The following is an 18,976-nucleotide window of genomic DNA, read 5'->3' as shown; positions in this document are numbered from 1 at the left end:
AGTCCACCATGCCCAAAAGACACTTAGCTGTTGTTTGCCAATCTAGAAACAAGGCTCTTTTACAAATGTCTGTCCTTGAAACAGAAAAGGAACAGTATGGACAGCAATGGACTTTTAAATGCATATGCTGGAAGGTAAATGCTTCTATTAAAACTTGAGAAAATCTGGCAGGATCATTAAAAGAAATTAACCTGGGAAATAATTCATGGCAAGAACACTCAAATCCTTTGTTATCGTCCTTTAACTGTAATATGCTTCCTGTGCACTGAGCATACGAGAGGATGGGCTTTTTAAAAAAAGGAAAAAATTAAGTATGGTAAAATTAACTCATTTTATCAATTTGTGCTTTCTGCTAGTTTCCTGACAGGAGCTACAAGAGGCTGTAAAACTGATGAATTTGCATGGAAAAAGAAACCAGTGTAAGTAATTTGTGTAAAAGGTAACACGGACATGGACTGCTATAATTCAGACACCCTGCAGATAGCAGACTGCTGCAGTGTGAGCAGTTATGGGTTAGAAAAATGACCATACTGCAGTCAGTCTGACTTGAATGGAAATCAATCATAAAGGTACTCTGCAGCATCTACTCCACAGTTTTCAGCAACTTCTTTGCCAAACAGATTTTTGCTTTGTAAACCCTTTGCTGATCAGTTCTCCTACATCTCAGACCTACCCAGGCCTAATTTACAGGTTAATCTTAATATTAATATTTTCCAAACAGGAACATAAAAAGGCAGGCACTAAATTAAAGGGCCATTTCGTTCCAAGGGGCAATGAATTCCCCAGGCATTGTAAGATTTATTAAATAGTTTTATTTTAGACAGATACGGAGGAAAAAACCTGTGCTGATAAATCGCCCCACCCCATTAATCTCCCCCCAGAACCCTGGGCAATGCTGGCCAAATCTTGAAGTTGGCCCTATGTAAAACTTGTGAAGCGTAATTGCAGATCTCAACATAACACACGTAGTCTGAAGAAGGGGGGAGTGGGATTGAGGAAGAGCTGGGAGCACAGACATTATCCACAGAACAGAAGGGGAAACAGCAAGTAATCTCGGGCGTCCACACATTTTGAATAACAGGGTTTGTTTGCCATGTGTTGGAACACCTTGTAATACTTGAAGAGCAGGATGAAGGATATAAGAGGAGATCCACATAACAAAGGACAGGTCAAAGAACAGAATATTTTTTTTAAATGCTCAAGTGTAAATTATGTTTAAAAAGTCTGTGATAATGTGAGTATTTAAAAGGCCCATGGCTCAAGCAAGTGAACGACTGTCCTGTTACAATTAACTCAAGGGCACTAATCTTAGCAGTGCCACAGATGTAAACTTTCCACAAGCGAAAAGGGTTTTGGAATTATATCTCAGGCATGTAAGCTGGTTATCCTTCATATCTGCTTTCTTTTCTCAATTAATGTGCTCTTGAAACTATGCTTTCCTGTAAACTGGCTGAGGAAATTGCCAAGGTGCAACCTCCAACCAGGGAGGGTTAACTCCCTTTTCTCTAGCTAGCAGAAGGTCTTTTCCTTTTCCGGTCTGAATTTTGCTTAAAGTGATCTATGCTTTCTATTGCTGTTTTACCCTAAGCCACACCTACTAACTCTTGCCTTAGACTTTGGCTGAAGCAAGCCTGCTGTTTTGTTTTTGGCTCTTAGATTTACTTTCCTGTCCTGTAAGACAACATGCCATAAAGGTATATACATTTAATCTGGTTTACACATTCTTTCTCTGGGCACTCGGGAAGACTTTACAGACCACCCGTTTTACATTAACCAGAACAATAATGAGAAGACAAGGTCATGCTTATATGTATTTGGAGGAGTCCACATCAACACTCTACTGCCAGAGAGTAGTTGGAGGGATCAAAGGTATCGAAATTGGGCAAAACCCTGCCTAAACTGAGCTTTACCATTTCAACACATGATTATCCAACATGTGAACCTCTTAGCCCGATGTACCAATAACATGTTTTGGCACTATCCAGAGCGCTGGCGTAGCTGAAATTTGCTCTGTTCTGTAATACCTTTACTATACATAAATGAGAGACTGAGATTTACTAATCACACCAAAAATATTTTAACCCTCATTAAAAAAGTTCTTCAGAAAAATACCAATAAATGGCTGAAGACCGCATCTGAAACAGGAGAAGCAGGTTGGAAATTTCAGCTCTGGGTCAAAACAATATGCTCCATGCCTACAGCAAGATGTCATTTGACATAGAGCCATGCCTCTGACATGACGGAAGAGTAAGGTGTTTTACTGGATAAAGAACTGGCCTTTCATTTAAACCTTAGCTTGATTGATGTGCGTGGAGCTTTTAAGTGAACTGATGTGGTTGCGGGTCCAATTTCAGCTGACAGGGTGGTCTACATTGCAGGAACCCAATACACATGAGATACATTTCAATCACTTGGAAGAGGCAGAAGACAGTTTGCCTGAAACACTGGACCAGTTCTCCTCCCAGGCTGATCAATCTGTGGTATATCAGGGCTGCAAGCAGGGAGCACGGAGCCATGGCTCTGCTCTGGATGAAGGCCAGCACTGGGGAATGCTCTGGCACCACTGACAGGCTATCCCCATTGCCACCCATTTATTAATTCAAAGTGGTTAAAATCCCTGTGTTTTTCTTAACCAAAAATGTTAAGAAAAACACAAGAAAAATTAACCAAACCCCTCTGACTTAATTCAATCGGAGTATTTATTTTGGAAATGTATTAGAGTACAGGAAACCCACTAAATAAAACCAGCCAAGTTGGCATTTGTCTTCCTTGGAATATGGCACTGTCTCGTAGTTATTAATGTGTGTTTTATTTCTGTTTTTCCACTTTTTTAAAACTGTTTTTACAAGACATGGATGAAACAAGGATCATTACATGTGTAACATTGCAGCAAACTGACACTGTGTTTAAGGTTAAATAAGAAACACTGCATTTGACTAATCATTTTTCTTCACAGATTATGACTTAATAAGCAGAGGGAAACATACTATGTTTTGAGGCAGGAAAGAAAGGGTAGCTGAGGTTTTTAGCACGGCCTTTGTCTTCCGTATACTGCGTTATTAGGTTCAGAGAGGTTTTGCCGAATACAACAGATATGAAATGTGTGATGTTCATTTTAAAATTACAAGTACAGCCTGCTATTGACCATCTAATTATGCTGAGTTCCATTTATAAACATAGCTAACCACTAAGTTTATAGAGACTTTTTGTGCTGCTTTAATAGGATATTGATCGAGAGCAAGGTTTGAGTGGACTGCCATTGAATTGTGTAATGGCATACAAAAGGCAAGGTCACGGCAACTGTTCATTCTATGCCTGCAGTCTATTTTTTATTATAATCTTTTTTTTTTTTTCTCCTTTAATGCCCAAGCCCAAGCAGTCAGTTTGGGATAGCAGTGATTTGCTAAGGAACAGAGGGTTTTTTTTAAAGGTTAATTTTCATGCTCCTGATTTTTAACTACCACAGTTACAGTATTGCCTAGAATAGCAGAAAGCATCCAGGCTACTGTTTGGAGAAATAGGGTTGTTTTTTTTTACATACACATATAATACACGCATGCATTTTTAAAAAGATACTCTGCCATTTACATCCACAGTACGTGCGCTCTGCGCTGGGGATCTGCATGGAGAAAGAAGGATCCTCCCCACTCTCATCTAGACATCAGAAAAGTAGTGGTCTCACCCCCCAGTCTCAGAGCTGCGGGATCACCGCCTTGAGCTGCTGACCCTCTCTCTGACACACTGAGAACATAGAGGCCTTGTGTGAGTGGAGGACCACGGCTATTGATAACCTCACCATCCTCCGGAGGATTGCACTGAGGATAGAGCCCTCCTGTAGGAGCTGGTACGGGCGAGAGGATTTTTTTCTGTAATTTGCTTTGAGTAGACTGGTGGATCAAAACACCTTGAGAATCTCTATTCCCTTGGTTGTAGCCTCCTACCTACCCTGGAGGTTGTAGCCTGGAGGGTTGTAGCCTCCTACCTACCCCTGGAGGTTGTAGCCTCCTACCTACCCTGCTTCTTGCTCAGAGAGCAGGGTGTGTTTTTAATTGCTAGCTCCACATATCTCCTTCACAATAATCGTATCAATTCTTTAACTGCTCTGATTCTGCTCTTAATCATTCCAGCTAGAACAGTACAAATAGTTTTATTTAGGCTCCACGGTGAGTGTGTGGAGTTCACGCACCAACTCTAGGTATAAGAGATTATTTTCCTTTATTGCTTTAAACAGAAGTGATTGTTTCATATACTTACAAAATTACTGTAGGCATCAAACACTAGGGTGCCACCTCATGCCAGAGACCACCTCTTACAGTCCATTCTATTGCCAGGATCCCTGGCAGCACCCATCTCCGTAAGAGGGCTAAGAGACTTCTGCAGCCAGATTCAGCAGATGTTGAAGCAGGGCTACAGAAACCACTAACCACAGAGAGTGAGTGTCTGCATGTCTGACATCTGAAGTTTCTATTCCTGGACAACAGTATCCCACAATCCATGGCATTTCAAAAGCATGGATTACCTGTGCAATCTATTTAACTCCTTTAAGGGCTCTGTAGATATAACACAGAGTTGTGGTCTGTGATTGCATGTGTGCATATTTGTGTGGTCTAATGCATTAGAAGGGTTAAAAGCATCCCACTTAACTTCATGAAAAACAGAGGTAGCACCATACAGCTTTAACTGTGGCCTTCTCAGTGCAGTGAGCGTTCCTCAGCACCAGTAACGGTATCATATCAACCAAAATGGAGCACAATAAATGAAGTTTGTTAAGAGAATGTATATAAGGTCCAAATTCTTCCTTCACAGACCAGCCAGATTATTTCAGATGGCTGCAGGGAGCTCCACACGGGAAGGAGTCCATCCTGAAGGTCCCAGATCAAGAAGACTTGGAGGTCACTGTAACCCACTGGCTGGTATGGCCTCCCCCATTCCCCTTCTCTCCTCTCCAGCTCCCAGCCTGCCAATGATCCTAATTTCATCACCTGCCAAATAGCAAACCCTGTGACCTTATATAGGAAAGTTCAGTGGCAAGGGTTTTTTTTCACTTGTGCAGCAAGTCAAGTGAGCCAAAGCCCTGGTGCACCCTGGAAGTCAAAGTTGGTGAGAGCTGTGCAGCTCTCACAGCTTCATGACACCAGAGATGCACCGGAGTTACATTTCTATCGCTTGCTCTGGCCACTGTCCTCAAGCCCCGAACTAAGTTCCCAGTGCTGAAGGGTTTAAGGAACAGAATGAAAATTTCCTACAGCCTCGGGCTTGGGAACAAACAATGTGCGACTCCCCAGTTCTGCTGCAGGGATATCTGTCTCTTTCTTTCAAACCAAACCTCATCAGAGATTAAAGGGTCTCTGGGAAAAGGAGGCCTGCAAGAGAAGTGGTTCATCTCCCAAATCCCATTGCAATATAGGACTATTGGCAACATGATGTGACATACTCATATTAGATTGTGGGTGGGCAGTGGCCTCTCCACAGTAAAAGAAATAATGCACAGGCGTCTTCCATGTAAACAGCTTTAGGACATTTTTCAAGCCCTTTAGCAACTCATTAGTGATGATGGCAGCAGGATTGTGAGGCTCGGAAGCTCCTAGTCATGAATTGGCATGAAGATGGCAGTTACAAGTAGGTCACCTAGCATTTGTATGAGGCAGGAGTGTTATTTGGCAGCTGTAACTGCAACTAAGCAGCCCTCTTTAGGATCTGCTCTGCTCACCCCACATGGGGAGGGGGTTAGAAAAGGTACCCTAACCTTAGTCTACCTCTCTTTTTTGACTGGATAACTGCACCCAGTGGGATCACCTTTACTGTGGTTGAAATCAATAAAGACACACAATCAATTTTGGTACCTGGAACACCAGGACTCTCGTGGACAATCCTAACCATGAACACCCAGAGCGTCGCACTGCAATCGTGGCTTGAAAACTCAAGATGACACAGCATTGATATCATTGCACTGAGCAAGATCTGGTAAGTGGAAGATGGGCAGCTCAAAGAGCAAGGAAGTGCCTATACTGTCTTCTAGAAGAGTAAACAGGAAAGTGAATGCCTACTTGGCTTTGCCATTAGGAATGAACTCATAAACCAACTCAATGCCCTATCAGGATTTATGAGCAGCTCAGAACTGTTTGTCTCAAATTGGCAAGGAGCCAATACACCACTGTCATCAGCATATGTTCCCTGACTCTTGATGCCACTGACAAAACCAAGGAGGAATTCTATGCCAACCGTGACCAAGTCCATTTTGATATTTTGGAGGGAGGCAGGCTTATTCTGCTCAGTGATTTCAATGCCAAAGTTGGAAGAGACTCAAACCTCTGGAATGGAACCACTGGCAAAGGAGTGGGAAAGGTCAACTCCAAGGGCATCCTCCTTTTGAAAAATAGGTGCAAGACATCATGGCAACACCCACAATCTAAGCATTAGCACTTGATTAACTACATCATCATTCGTGCCCTGGATCACAAAGATGCCTCATCACTCGAGTTATTCTAGGAGCTGGCAATTGCTGGACCTTTCACTGACTCATATGCTCAGTTATGTCACTCAAACTGGCTCCCGAATGATGACTGCAGCAGAAGCAGTGCTGATGGAAGGTCAACGTCGAAGGACTCAACAGCCAAATCAAGAGAGACATCTTCCACCAGTGCCTCAATGAAAAACTGGTGAATTCCAATCAACAACAAGGGAAAAATGTTGGCAGTGCTTGGGGTGCCTTCAAGCCCTCCATCATCAGTGCCTGTGAAGAGACACTTGGATTCTCTACCAGGAAACATCAAGACTGTTTTGATGAGAATGAGTGGGAGATCCAACAGTTAATTGACTGCAAGCACAAGGCCTTTTGTAGTTGGTAGAATGACACCAACTGCAAGCAAAAGAAATTGAATCACCAACAAGCCAATGCAAAGGTCCAAGGAAGGACCTTCGATATGAAGAACAGATGGTGGGAAGACAAGGCAAAGCAGATTTAACTTTTTGTTGACATCTATGATACTCGTGGTTTCTTTAGTGGCACCAAAACCATCTATGGCAAAGCATTCAGGGGCCATTCCCTTGAGACCTAAAGATGGAGGAGACCTGATCAATGAAAAGGGAATCATCTATGTCCATTGGAAGGAACATTTTGAAGACCTTCTTAATCAAGAATCTGTTGTTGATGAATTTTCTCAATTGCATCCCACAACACCCAGTCAGAGATGATCTTGGAATCCCTCCAACCCTCGATGAGGTGAGGAAAGCCATCAAGCAGATGAAGAATGACAAGGTATCTGGAGCTGATGGAATCCCCGCTGAAATCTTCAAGCAGGCAGGAGAAGCTCACATCACAGCTCCATGCCCTCATTTTATGGATTTGGAATAATGAGGTAATCCCAGATGACCTCAGGGATGTCATGATCACGACAATCTTCAACAAAAGGAGATAGGTACAATGGTGGAAATTACAGAGGGACTGGCCTGCTGTCCCCGATAGGAAAGATCATTGTGAAAACCCTCCTGAACTGTCTCCTTCCACTTGCTGAAGAGCTCCTCTTGGAATCTGTCTGGGTTTAGGGTATCAAGAGGCACAACTGCCATGATTGCCATTCCTCACCAGCACAGGAAAAATGCTGGGAACAACATAAACCTCTCTATATGATTTTCATTGACCTCATGAAAGCCTTCAAGTCTGTCAGCCAAGAAGCACTGTGGGGAGGATCGTTCTGAGGTATGGATGCCCACTGAAATCCATCACCATTTCTCACCTGCTCCATGATGGTATGTGAGCAGTGGTTCTCAGTAATGGATCTATCACGGATTCCTGTGAAGTTAAGACTGGAGTTCTGCAAGGATGCATCATCACTGCAACACTTTTCTCAATATTCCAATATGACCACCAACAAGCTTCCAGTCAGAGTAGAGCTAAACTACCAAATAGATAGTAAGCTGTTTAATCTCAACTGACTCTGAGTCAAGACCAAGACTATCTCAATGTCAATCACGGAGTTCCAGTACACTGATAATGCTGTAGTGTGTGATCACTCAGAAGCAGATCTTTAGGCAATCACTGACATCTTTACTGAGGCATACAAGAAAATGGGACTGATGCTTAACACTCAGAAGACTAAGGTCCTCCATCAATAAGCGCCTAATGAGCAGTCCCCAGCTCTGGCAATTCAGATTTATGGCGAGACTCAGGAGAATAAAGAAATCCAACATCACCTCAAATGTGCAAGTGCAGCCTTTGGATGCCTGTGGAAACAGGTGTTTGAAGAGCACGACATCAGATTCGAAACTAAGCTCATGGTTTATGAAGCAGTCATGATCCCTACCTTACTGTACAGAGCTGAAATGTGGACAACATACAGGAGGCACCTCAAGTCACTCAAGATGTACCATCAACACTACCTGTGGAAGATTTTTTGAATCCAGTAGGAAGACGGACACACGTACATTAGCATCCTCTCGCAAGCAAACACCACGAGCATCGATGTGATGATCATCCAACATCAACTTCACTGTATTAGCCAAGTCATCCAGATGTCTAATTCCAGACTCCTAAAGCAAATTTTATTCTCCTAGCTCAGTCAAGGCATATGCTCAAGAGGAGGGCAGAGAAAGTGTTTCAAAGATGTCCTCAAGGCCAACTTGAAACAAATGCAACATTGACATCAACTCATGGGAGACTATCACCTAGGACTACCCTAAGTCTGCCGCAATGATCTCAGTATTTTAAAACATCGCAACAACAACAGGAGATGAAAAAGCAGGAGCAGCAGAAACTGCATGTAGCAGACTAAACCAAGAATCCAGAGCCACCCACCCCGCATGGAAACACGTGCCTGAGTTGCAACAGAACCTGTCGATCCAAGACTGGCCTTCACACCCATAGTTAAGGTGTGACAGGGGGCCAGTCAAATCATTGGTCCACCCACCTGTCTAGGGCAGTCTGCCCACATGCCTTTCCTGCCATGCCTTTGATGTAACTAATTAGTTGTTTATAAGGTGGGAGGTTGCCCATTTACTGCCTGATGCCAAGGGCATAATACACGGCTCCAAACCTTCCCTTATACCGTATCCCATACCTTTGCAGATGGCATCACCATATGGCTCTGGTTCCACGATGGATCCCTTTCTATACCTCCTCTTGTTTGGACCCCAACTGGATCCCTCCTTCTCAGGTGGTCTATTCTGCTCTCATTCTGGGCTGCCAAGCTCCCTGAACCCTTCTCCTTCTTGGCAGTGGCCCTCTCCGGGAACTTTGGACACACCGTCCCTGGCCTTGCCTCTAGGCCAGTTGGAAGCCCAGGCCCCTGGCTCTGGGCGTCCCTTGTGGTGGGCGCTCTGACCCTTCGAACATTCTGGTCCTGGCCCCAGCACTGACTAGTCAAGGGTTTCTCTGGTCAGGTTACTGAGCTGCTCGCTCTGTCTCTCTCTCTCTCTCTCGTATGGGTCCGCCTTCTCAGGTCCCTCCAAACACAGCTCACTCAATGTCTAAAGCCGGCCTATGCACAGTCCTTCAGGCCCACCCATGTGACCCCTAATCTATGCGGCCAATGTGCAGTCCTTCAGGCCCACCCACACAGATCCTACTCTATGCAGCCTTCTCACATGCCACCACTGGGCCCACTACTCTACCTTCTCACTGGGGCTCTCAGCCTTACGCCCCTTGGTCTCAGGCCTGATGACATGCCTGGACCTCTTTCCTGTCTCCTCTATGGGGTAACCCACCAGGTCATGGGGGCTAACCAATACTTGCCTTTCACTAAGGAGGCACTGGTGTGGCATTTCCTGGGGACCACCCCACCACACGCAGCCCCATCCCTAGCAGGATGCAGTTTTAGGTTATTCTCCAGGACGAGGGACATCCTCCATCCCCATAGCTCCTACCCTGTCCTCCAGGTGTTCTGGGAGCAGCAGCTCTGGCTGGCGACGTTCTCTCTCTGGCTCCCTCCAGCAACTGCCAGTTCAGCTCTGAGGGTCTGGATTTAAAATAAAGCTGCTCAGCCCCATCCTCTAATCTAGGAGCACTCCTGCAACCATATGACCACCTCATTAGGCTGCATCACACATGCCGGCTGCTCCACAGCCTGCTCAAAACTCTTAAAGTGGCAGGAACCAAAGGTGCCCTGCCACAGAAGGCAATCATGGAAGACAATCATCCTTGACTGTGAGGGATTGCCAATGATGATGGACAGTGGCTTTTCCTCTAGTTTTAAGATACTTAGCTTGATGTGTTAAAATGCTGGAAAAATTTTTGTAAAATTTCTTTTTTGATTAACTACTTTCTTTGTTTAACTAATTTCAGGAAGATTTATGACTAGGCTAGCCATCAATTGAAAAGGTAACAGATGTAGTTCTCAAGACAAGCTGTGTAGTTCTACTTAGCACCAAGATGGTTTGCAGTTCTTGTTCAGTGGCTAAAGACACTTTAAAACAATGGGGCACTTTTACACATGCTCCAGGGGTAAGGGGGTGGCACTTTAATTAGAGTGGCTGTGAGAGCCATAGTGTCTTGTGTATCAGTGTCCCTGCGCTTCCAAATGGTGGTGGGGGTGCTTTACGTAAAGCTCATTGATGAGCTGTGCTGCCATTTGCAATTTTGAAGGGCGAGGATGTTGATATACAAGACCTGGGAGGCTGCTGGATTGAAGTAATTGCCATGCTCCAGGAGACTCAATTAATCGAGTCTGCTCCAATACGTTACAATTACACCATGTTGGAGCAGCCTCTGCACTAGCGTATAGGCACCCATGGTGACCGGGATAGATAGATAGATAGATAGATATATTCCTCAGCAGACAGATCTATCTATAGATTGATAAATGGATCTATTAATATCTATATCTGTATTTCAGTATCAACATATATGTCTTAAGAGTTTCCAGGTTTAATAATACAAACTTCTGCTGTTAGCAAAGCTGTGTCCATCAGGAAGGACAGTTAAAAGCTACAGAAAATGGCCTGATTGCTTTTATTTCTCATGCCCTCTTGGTGGAGATTTTTCTGTTGAGTTTAGCAAGTGGTATGTGAGGAGCTGTAGAGAACAGGGTTCTTCTGCAAATATGTCCAAAGCTAGTACATGACACACAAAGCCAGGAAATCCTCTCTGGGATGAAATCACTACTGAGGGAAGGGGATAGATAGATAGATAGATAGATAATGGTATGAAGTCAATAGCAAATATTGTTTCTGAAGAAGCTGACCTACGTGGCTTATTCACCCTCGGGTTTTGTGGCTGAGACAACAGTAGTGTCCCTGAGTCTCCCTGTCATCTGGACCTCTGACAACCTTATTAAATAAATCTGGCACATAATTATTATCCAACAATACCTAATGAGGAAATGCTGAAAAAACAATGTGCCTCATGTTCATTTTAGATGACAGAAGCTAACAACAGATAAATACTTAACACTCAGGGAAAGCATGTATTTCTAGCATCATATTAACTCTATAATTCAGGAAAATAATGACAAAAGGTGCAAGAAACCCCAAGGGTTTGCTGTGTTACAGTTAATATATGAGGCTAAGATCCAGTTTCTCATACTCTGGTTTAAATCCAGAATAACACTATGAACGTCAGTGTAGTGATGCTGGTCAATAAAGAACAAATTTTGGTTATCCTCTCTCAGCAGGGGCTGTCTTCTTGTTCTGTGTTTGTACAGCGCCTGGTGCAATGAGATGCTGATTGACGACTAGGGCTGCTAAGCACCACAATAATATGGACAATAAGTCAGAAGTACAAGAGTTCCTGTAGCACACACAGCATGCACAAAACGGGGTAAATGACACTGTTCAGTCCTTGCAAATGTCCATGCATTGGAACATATTTAGAAAATTACCTTTACCATAAGTAAGCATTTTTGAGCTGTGTAAGAAATGCAGGTTGCACTGCTCCTTTGCCTAGTTCATCCAAAGAACAGTACTTTCCATAGTGGGGACTAAGGCTGGGATCACATGACCTCCTTCCCAGTACATGCCCTTGGGTCCTTCTACAGCCTCGTGTCCATCTGTAGAGGATGACCTTTTGCAAAGCTGCTAGAGAGCATGCTAAGGAAGGTCCTTGTGTGCTAGCACTGTGTACAAGCAACTGGGCTGCTACTGCAGTTGCAGTGGCCTTTGAGGATGCAATGGCTTTTAGAGAACAAAATAGTCCTTTAATGGACTCAGTATATCAGGATCACTGAAGCCAGCAATAGCACAAGCAATTAGGCAACTTTACATGTCCGTTTAGACACAACTCATGCCAGTTAGTCATAGATCCTTTATGCTAAATAATTCCTTGAATGTTGGCACAGTCACACTGACTTCAATGGGATTTTTTGGGTAGAATCCACACTAAACATATCCTACCATATAGCCATATCATCTCAGGCTGTTGGCTTGTCAGACTAAAACTCATAAACTAAACAGGGTCAGAGCTGGTCAGTATATGTCTGCAGCACCTCCAAGGACAATTCAGGGTGCTACCAGAAGTAGTGTTGCTAATTCAGTACTTGGCACACTTTCCCTCTCAGTCAGTCCTGAAGTGATATCCCAGTATGCAGTTGGGGCACTATTAATGCTGGAGTTACAGGGCTGTGCATAGGATAGGATATAAAATTAAAGAGCCTGTAGCACTTGTTGCTTGAGAAAAGGCAAAAGTCTCCATGTCCCTCCCAAAATGTCCTTGGTTAAGTCAAATAAATGCAATACACCCTATTTTCTGTCCTGCTCAACTCTATAATTAGGGACCACTGTAAATCAGGCTCTGGTGGGGGGGAAATCAGTGTCCCTGCAGGCTCGCCGGAGCCAATTTTAGGCATTTTCAGGCATTTTTAGGCATTTCTGAGGGAGCCCGCCGTGGGGCTGATTACCATTGAACAACAGCACACAGGCTGTCCTTCAGCTGTTTTAAGAAACTAAAGCTCACCACTTACCAAACAGCAACTTTTAAGTCAAGCTCACCACTTAGAGTTCTTAAGGAAACCGTAGTAAATAAACTTAATTAAAGAACAACCTTTATTGAGTGCTCACTTTTATGGAATGCTGACCCTAAGGCAAAGTCCACTGTGGCAAGGCAGAGCAGGGCGCGGTAGACCCGTGCCGGGTGCCTGCCCCCACAGCAGGGTATGGGGCAAAGGGTGTCCCCACTGCAGGGGCTTCTGTCCACCCAGCATGGGCCTTCTGAGCCCTGCTCAGCTCCCGCACAACAGCAAAACAAAGCAGGGCTCTGGAGAGCCATGCCAGGCAGGGGGAAGCCCCTGCAGCAGGGGCACCCTGTGCTCCATGCCCCATGCGCAGCTATGGGGGCAGGCACCTGGTATGCCTGGTTCCACAGCCCCTAGGACAGGGGGTACTTACCTGCTCCACTGTGGGCAGGGCTTTTAAACTCCCTGCCAAAGTGCAGAATTGAACAACCTGATTGGCTGAGCCCTAGTAGGTCTCAGCCTGTACTATGCTGCCCCTGGAAACATATAAGACTTTCACAGTGTTTCCAGGGCTCTGCTGCCTTTCTTCTCCATGCTTCAAGTCAGGTTAATTTTTTTTTACTTTTTTCTCCGAGCCTCCCTCTCCCCCATAGTTTCACACCATTTGTGGCCAAATCAAAGTTTTCTGGAGCTTTGGGGGGAAATGCTAATTTCAGGCTTTCCCCTGAAATCCCCTGAAGCCTGAATTACATTGGTCCCTACCTATAATGTTTGTGTGAACTTTTTAAAGGCTGTTATTTTCCAACCCCAAAATAGGCACATTCCAGTGACAAGTACTGTGATCTTCAGATAGACAATGTATAAAATTTGTTGCACGCTGGGATCTTTGTAAAAAGATTAGCTGTTACGATAAACTGTAGTGGAATGTCACAGGAAACTAAGATGTGCATGCTCCCTGAAGGACGGAAGCAGTCTAGCCAGGGGGCTCTCCAGGCCGGGCAGTGCCCCACAGCTGTGGGTTACCTGAGCAACAGGCTAATGATGTAATTAGCTGGCACCCGCAGATGGTCAGCTGACCAGAAGGAGGCAAAGACCTGAGCATGGATAAGCCCAAGACTGGGGTCTGGAGCCAGAGGGACCCAGCAGACACAAGTGCCAGGGGGCCTGGCCCAAGCTGGGCGCAGATACATGGAGTCCAGAGAGCCTGGTGCTGGTGGGGCACAGCAGACAGGGATCAAAGGCCTAGACCGAGTTGAGACCGAGAACAGACCAAGTTGAGCAAGTGCCTTGGAGCCAGGTCCAACACAGTGGGATTAGACTAGAAGCCCTAGCCAGATTAAAGTGGCCGAGGCCAAGCAGGTTGAGACCTCAACAGAGGGAATAACATGCATGCAACATGAGGCATGGGGCATGATAAAGGGAAGGTTTGGAGCCATGCAATTAGCTCATAAGGCTCAAGGTGCCCCGTGTAGCACAATACTGGAGTGAGGTCCAGCAACCAGTGAGGGTCAGTGGACTGTGGCCATGCGAAGGCCTGTGGGTAGCCTCCCAATTTATTACTTTACTATCAAGACATGGCAGGCGAGGTAAGAGGACTCCCTCGGGACAGAGCTGGCATGGTCGTGGAGCCACCATACCTGTGGACCCCTGGGGACCCCAACCTGTGACATGGAAGATTAATAAGAATGAAATATACAGGATCCTGAGCTCAGGGCCAAATTCTCAGGCTTCAAGTGGCTGGTCCTCCTATGGAGATTGGAAGCCAAGTGCAGTGATCCTGGTTACATTCTAGCAACCCCGTCTTGCAAATACACAAAGCAAGGTTGACAGAATCCAGAAGCAGCTGTGATGTCTAGTGCTCCTCTGAAGAAGATAAGATTGCTGTTATGTGGGATGCCTTTGATGGAGGACAGGTGAATCCCTTGGGCCTTCAAGAGCCCTGTCCCTTCATGTCAAAATAAAGCAACACGAAACAGAGTTATTCTCACATCCATTGGCCTATATTCTCACACACATTAGTCAGGATTTTCAGATCGATGTCAAAGTCCATATATGGTCATCTACATGAGCTAATTTTCAAACAAGCTGTGCACCCAGGAGTCCTTGTAACAGACCTCTCACAGCAAAGCAGAGTGAAGGGAGCTTCCTGCCCTATAACAAGCTGCCCTATTCTCTTGCTCTACCATGCTTACCTCTATATATCTCTTACCCTCTATCCCTATTCTTGCAAAGGCTTTTTCATAGTAGCACCTTATAAATATGCATGTGTTTGTAGGGGAAAGAAAAAAATTAGAAAAACCTGTGGTTACAGAAAGCGTATTGCTGTAGTTCAAAAATAGGGATTCTTTCCTCTCTCAGGAAGACTTAAACTAGACCTGCAGGGTCAGCAAATGAACAAGACTTCAGGCTTCTACGCTGAGAACTAAAAAACCCTCAGTGTATTTGAGTGGATGAGTTATAATCCAAGATTTATAATGGAAACATAGCCCAACTGTTAACTACAGCTGGTTAACGGCTGCTCTATAATATTGCAACAGAGTTCTTCAGTGGTTATGAAAAATTTAGAATCCTAGCACCTAAAGATCTGGTGTTGCTGGAATAAGAGAGAGAGAGAGATAGCTCAGAGAGACTGTCCATGCTCTCTCCTTGGACTGTCTGGATTATGTCATAGCAAAATACAATCAATGTACCTTTGATCAATGGAACAGGGTGGTGACAGGTACTCTTAATTCACTGTTGTTAGTGAGTATTGACAAGCTGGTAATGATCATGCTGCAGTGTGTCATTCATGCTGCGCGCATTAGCATTCTTTAAAGGTCAACAAACAAATTCTTTTGAAAAGCAGAATTCCATACAACTGAGAAAATAGCAGGTCTTGCAAAATTAATGCTGTATGTGTCTAGGCCAGTCAGATTATTTGGGCCAATTTTGCTGTAACTGTCCACATTACTTGCAAGTTCGTCAATTTATGGGTGCTGAAACAATAGCCACGTGCATATATGGAGGAACGTGAATGTACAAAGTGGCAGACAAACAGACCTAGCTCATGGGCACAGATGGTGTTATTTTTATAGGTCCAGTTAAAATTCATGCCTTAACTCCCGAGCCTGCAAACTAATCCATGTGGGCAAACCCTTCACCCACAGAGAACCACAGTTCCTTCAAGGGTGCTCCGTACTAGCCTACGGATCCAGCCACAAAGATCAGTTTGCAGGATCAGAAGCTTATTGTTTATTTTTTAAATATTAACTTTGCCCACGTAATTTACAAGTATGCGGAGTAATTATACCTGCATGAAGTTGAGGAGGTGCGAGAGAATTTTTTTACAACTGTTTGTGTAGCCCGGGGAAAAGAAGGAAATCAGAGGAAGAAGCAAGAGTTAGAGTAAACACATGGAACAACAGCAAGACAATACTTACTTTGTGAGACTCTTACTAGCTCAGTCACACTGAAAACACCTGATGTGACAAAACTGTCCTGGAAGCCCAAATGTCCTACAAAACAAAAAGAATGAAAGATTTGTGATAAGCTTTAAATGTTCGGTGACACTATTCTCATATCCTTTAGTTTCATTTAGATTTCAAATGTGACACATAATTACACACTTAGCACTAATTACTGTTTATGTAGGTGAGTAACTAGTCATATAACTATGTAGCTGTTTTGCGGTTTGTATCTGGAGGTTAGGAAAACTAACATGACACATCAGAAGGGAGATTTCTAGATGTTAAAGCATATCAACAGGAAATCTGAAACAAAAGAAGACTATTTTAATAAACGGTTACCTTGGATGACCCCTAACGACTTAACAATTGAAATGAAAATACTGTACCTAGGAATCAGGCAGGACAGCTAAGTTCTATAATCGTTTTAAACATTATTCTCTAAAGAAACATCTGATCGGGATTATCTATCCCATTCATTCAAACAAAACAAGATTTAAAGATGTACTCTTCATTTTCTGACGTTACACTAGGGAAATCTTAAAAAAGCAGCTGCCAAAGAAAAGCCCACCCCTAAAATGAATGCCTTTCCCACAAAAAAAAAAAGAAAAAAAATCTAGTGTTTAAAAGACGCTTTGTAAAAGACAAAATAAATCTCTACATAAGAAAAGCATTAACTTTAAGCTTTGGAATTTCTTTAAGAGACAGGGCGTATGTTTCCCTGCCTGTTTCATTTGTGCAAGGGATGCCTCTACATTTTATATCAAAATGTTATTACACTTCACATAAGAGTATTTTCCTTTTTCTCTGAAAACATGTCTATCACCAAATGTTAATTCCATTTCATGGGCATAATCAATTACAAAACAAACAGCTTTCAAACTGCAACCCAAGTGTAAGTGTACATAGCTGGATATTACAGTTCTTCCAGGATATCGCCAGACTTCAATTAGAGGGCTGTAGCTACTAGGCCAGAATGACCTCCTGCTTTTGAAACCAGGGTCAAAGGCGAAACCTCAGGATAAAGGGATTATTAAAAGAACTGTAAAGTTGTACTTATCCACAGGATAAGTGGCATACCTTTTAAGGTTGTCCTACTTAAAGTCACTGATTCTAATGCACGCACAGATATATTATGGAATGTTTTATAGGGGCACCATCTGCTCCACCATCGTTAATTGTCTGTCAGATTCAGTGTGATCTCATTATATTCGGTCTACTCTATTCTACATAGGTTCTATGCAGGGCTGATGCAGTGCTCATCACTGTATTTGAATGCCGTCCAGTGCTGCATCTCTCAATGGAGAGAAATATATGCAGTAGTGTGTCTTGGTTTTGGATTTGTTTTAAATATACCCGTCACATGTTTATTTAGAGAAGGCAAGGTCAACGAGTGTGCCTTTCTCCTGGAGATAAAGACTGAGAGGGGTTTGACGCTTCTTAGCTCTAGGAAATCAAACCAAACCTTGAGAAAGTTCTATTTTTCATACAGATGAGTTTTACAATTTATTGTGGGGGCTTCATTGTGTTTGTGCCTGGGTTACATATGCAAACATGTATATAAACAAAATTGTTATGATCCACTCGTTTACAAGTGAACCATAAAATGTGCTTGATGTGCAATTTAACCTAAGTCCCTCAATCTACAAATGAAATGTTATTATATTTGGGGGTGAGGTAAAATCCTCTTTGAATATTTTAAATGAAAAAAATATGGAAGTATAATTTTAGGGATTTTTTTTTTTGCGTTTTCTCAACTAAAATCTCACTTTCAAAAAATTGCTTTTGATAGGCCTCCAATTCATTTTCCATTTTTCAATGATAAAGATGATGACCACATCCTCTTGCTTTTTAAAAATGGGTTATTAGCCATATGCATTACATATGTTCACTAACAAGTTCCCAAGTGTTTTTAATATGAGAATGTACATACGTTACAGCAGACTTGCCTATTGGATTAAATGATCTGTGAATTAAAGATCATTCTCTGAGATCTGCGCTGGGACCACTCATGTGCCTAAAATTAAGCATATGCTTAAGTGTTTTGCTGGAGCAAAGCCAGAATGCATAGTACTTTTTAGCATCAAGAACTCTATTCTATTCTATTCAATTCTATTCTAGTACTTTTTCTGCACTGACCACCACGACATCTGAGCATCTTCGATTGTGCGTTAAGCAATATGCTAACATCTATTACATACTGGTTGTGTTTACGGTGTTTGTGGGTACCCATATTTCTGGATGGGCTATCAGTAGGAGTTTGTATTGAAATAAACTGCAAGAAAATTAAAGTTCAGTTTAGGTTAAAAATATGTAGGCTGATTCTCCAAAATAAAAGTGTGACTGTTGCAGAGACAGGAATGACTACTCTAGGTTAATCTACCTAGGACTCTCAATAATAGCAGCAAAGACGCAGCAGCATGGACTTTAGCATATGACAGTGACCAGAGGATATATCCCATTATCCCTGAGAGTTTTTACCAGCTCCATTGAGCAAGCGCTTTCTATGATCACTTGCTAAATTTAATTTTGCTGCTGGACATACCCAAAGTGCTGTCATTAAACTATAATTCACAGACTAGATTTTAATTAGAGAAAATATACATTCCTTGAACAGAAGCTGAATTACACAATGTATTATATGATTCATAA

The 18,976-nt window shown here is 43.3% G+C and overlaps 1 protein-coding gene across 8 annotated transcripts in view; it reads right to left on the bottom strand.

Moving 5' to 3' along the window:
- Positions 1 to 18,976, bottom strand: part of NFIA (nuclear factor I A) — a 429,137-nt gene that overhangs the window by 84,337 nt on the left and 325,824 nt on the right. For all 8 annotated transcript variants that reach the window (XM_025208668.1, XM_025208672.1, XM_025208667.1 and 5 more), the window contains exon 4: positions 16,301 to 16,375. In XM_025208668.1, the coding sequence (XP_025064453.1) occupies positions 16,301 to 16,375 (75 nt within the window). The remainder of the gene's footprint in view (positions 1 to 16,300; positions 16,376 to 18,976) is intronic.

Source organism: Alligator sinensis, unplaced genomic scaffold, assembly GCF_000455745.1.
Source record: "Alligator sinensis unplaced genomic scaffold, ASM45574v1 scaffold588_1, whole genome shotgun sequence".
NCBI lineage: Eukaryota > Metazoa > Chordata > Crocodylia > Alligatoridae > Alligator > Alligator sinensis.
This window is presented reverse-complemented; position numbering and strand designations above follow the sequence as displayed.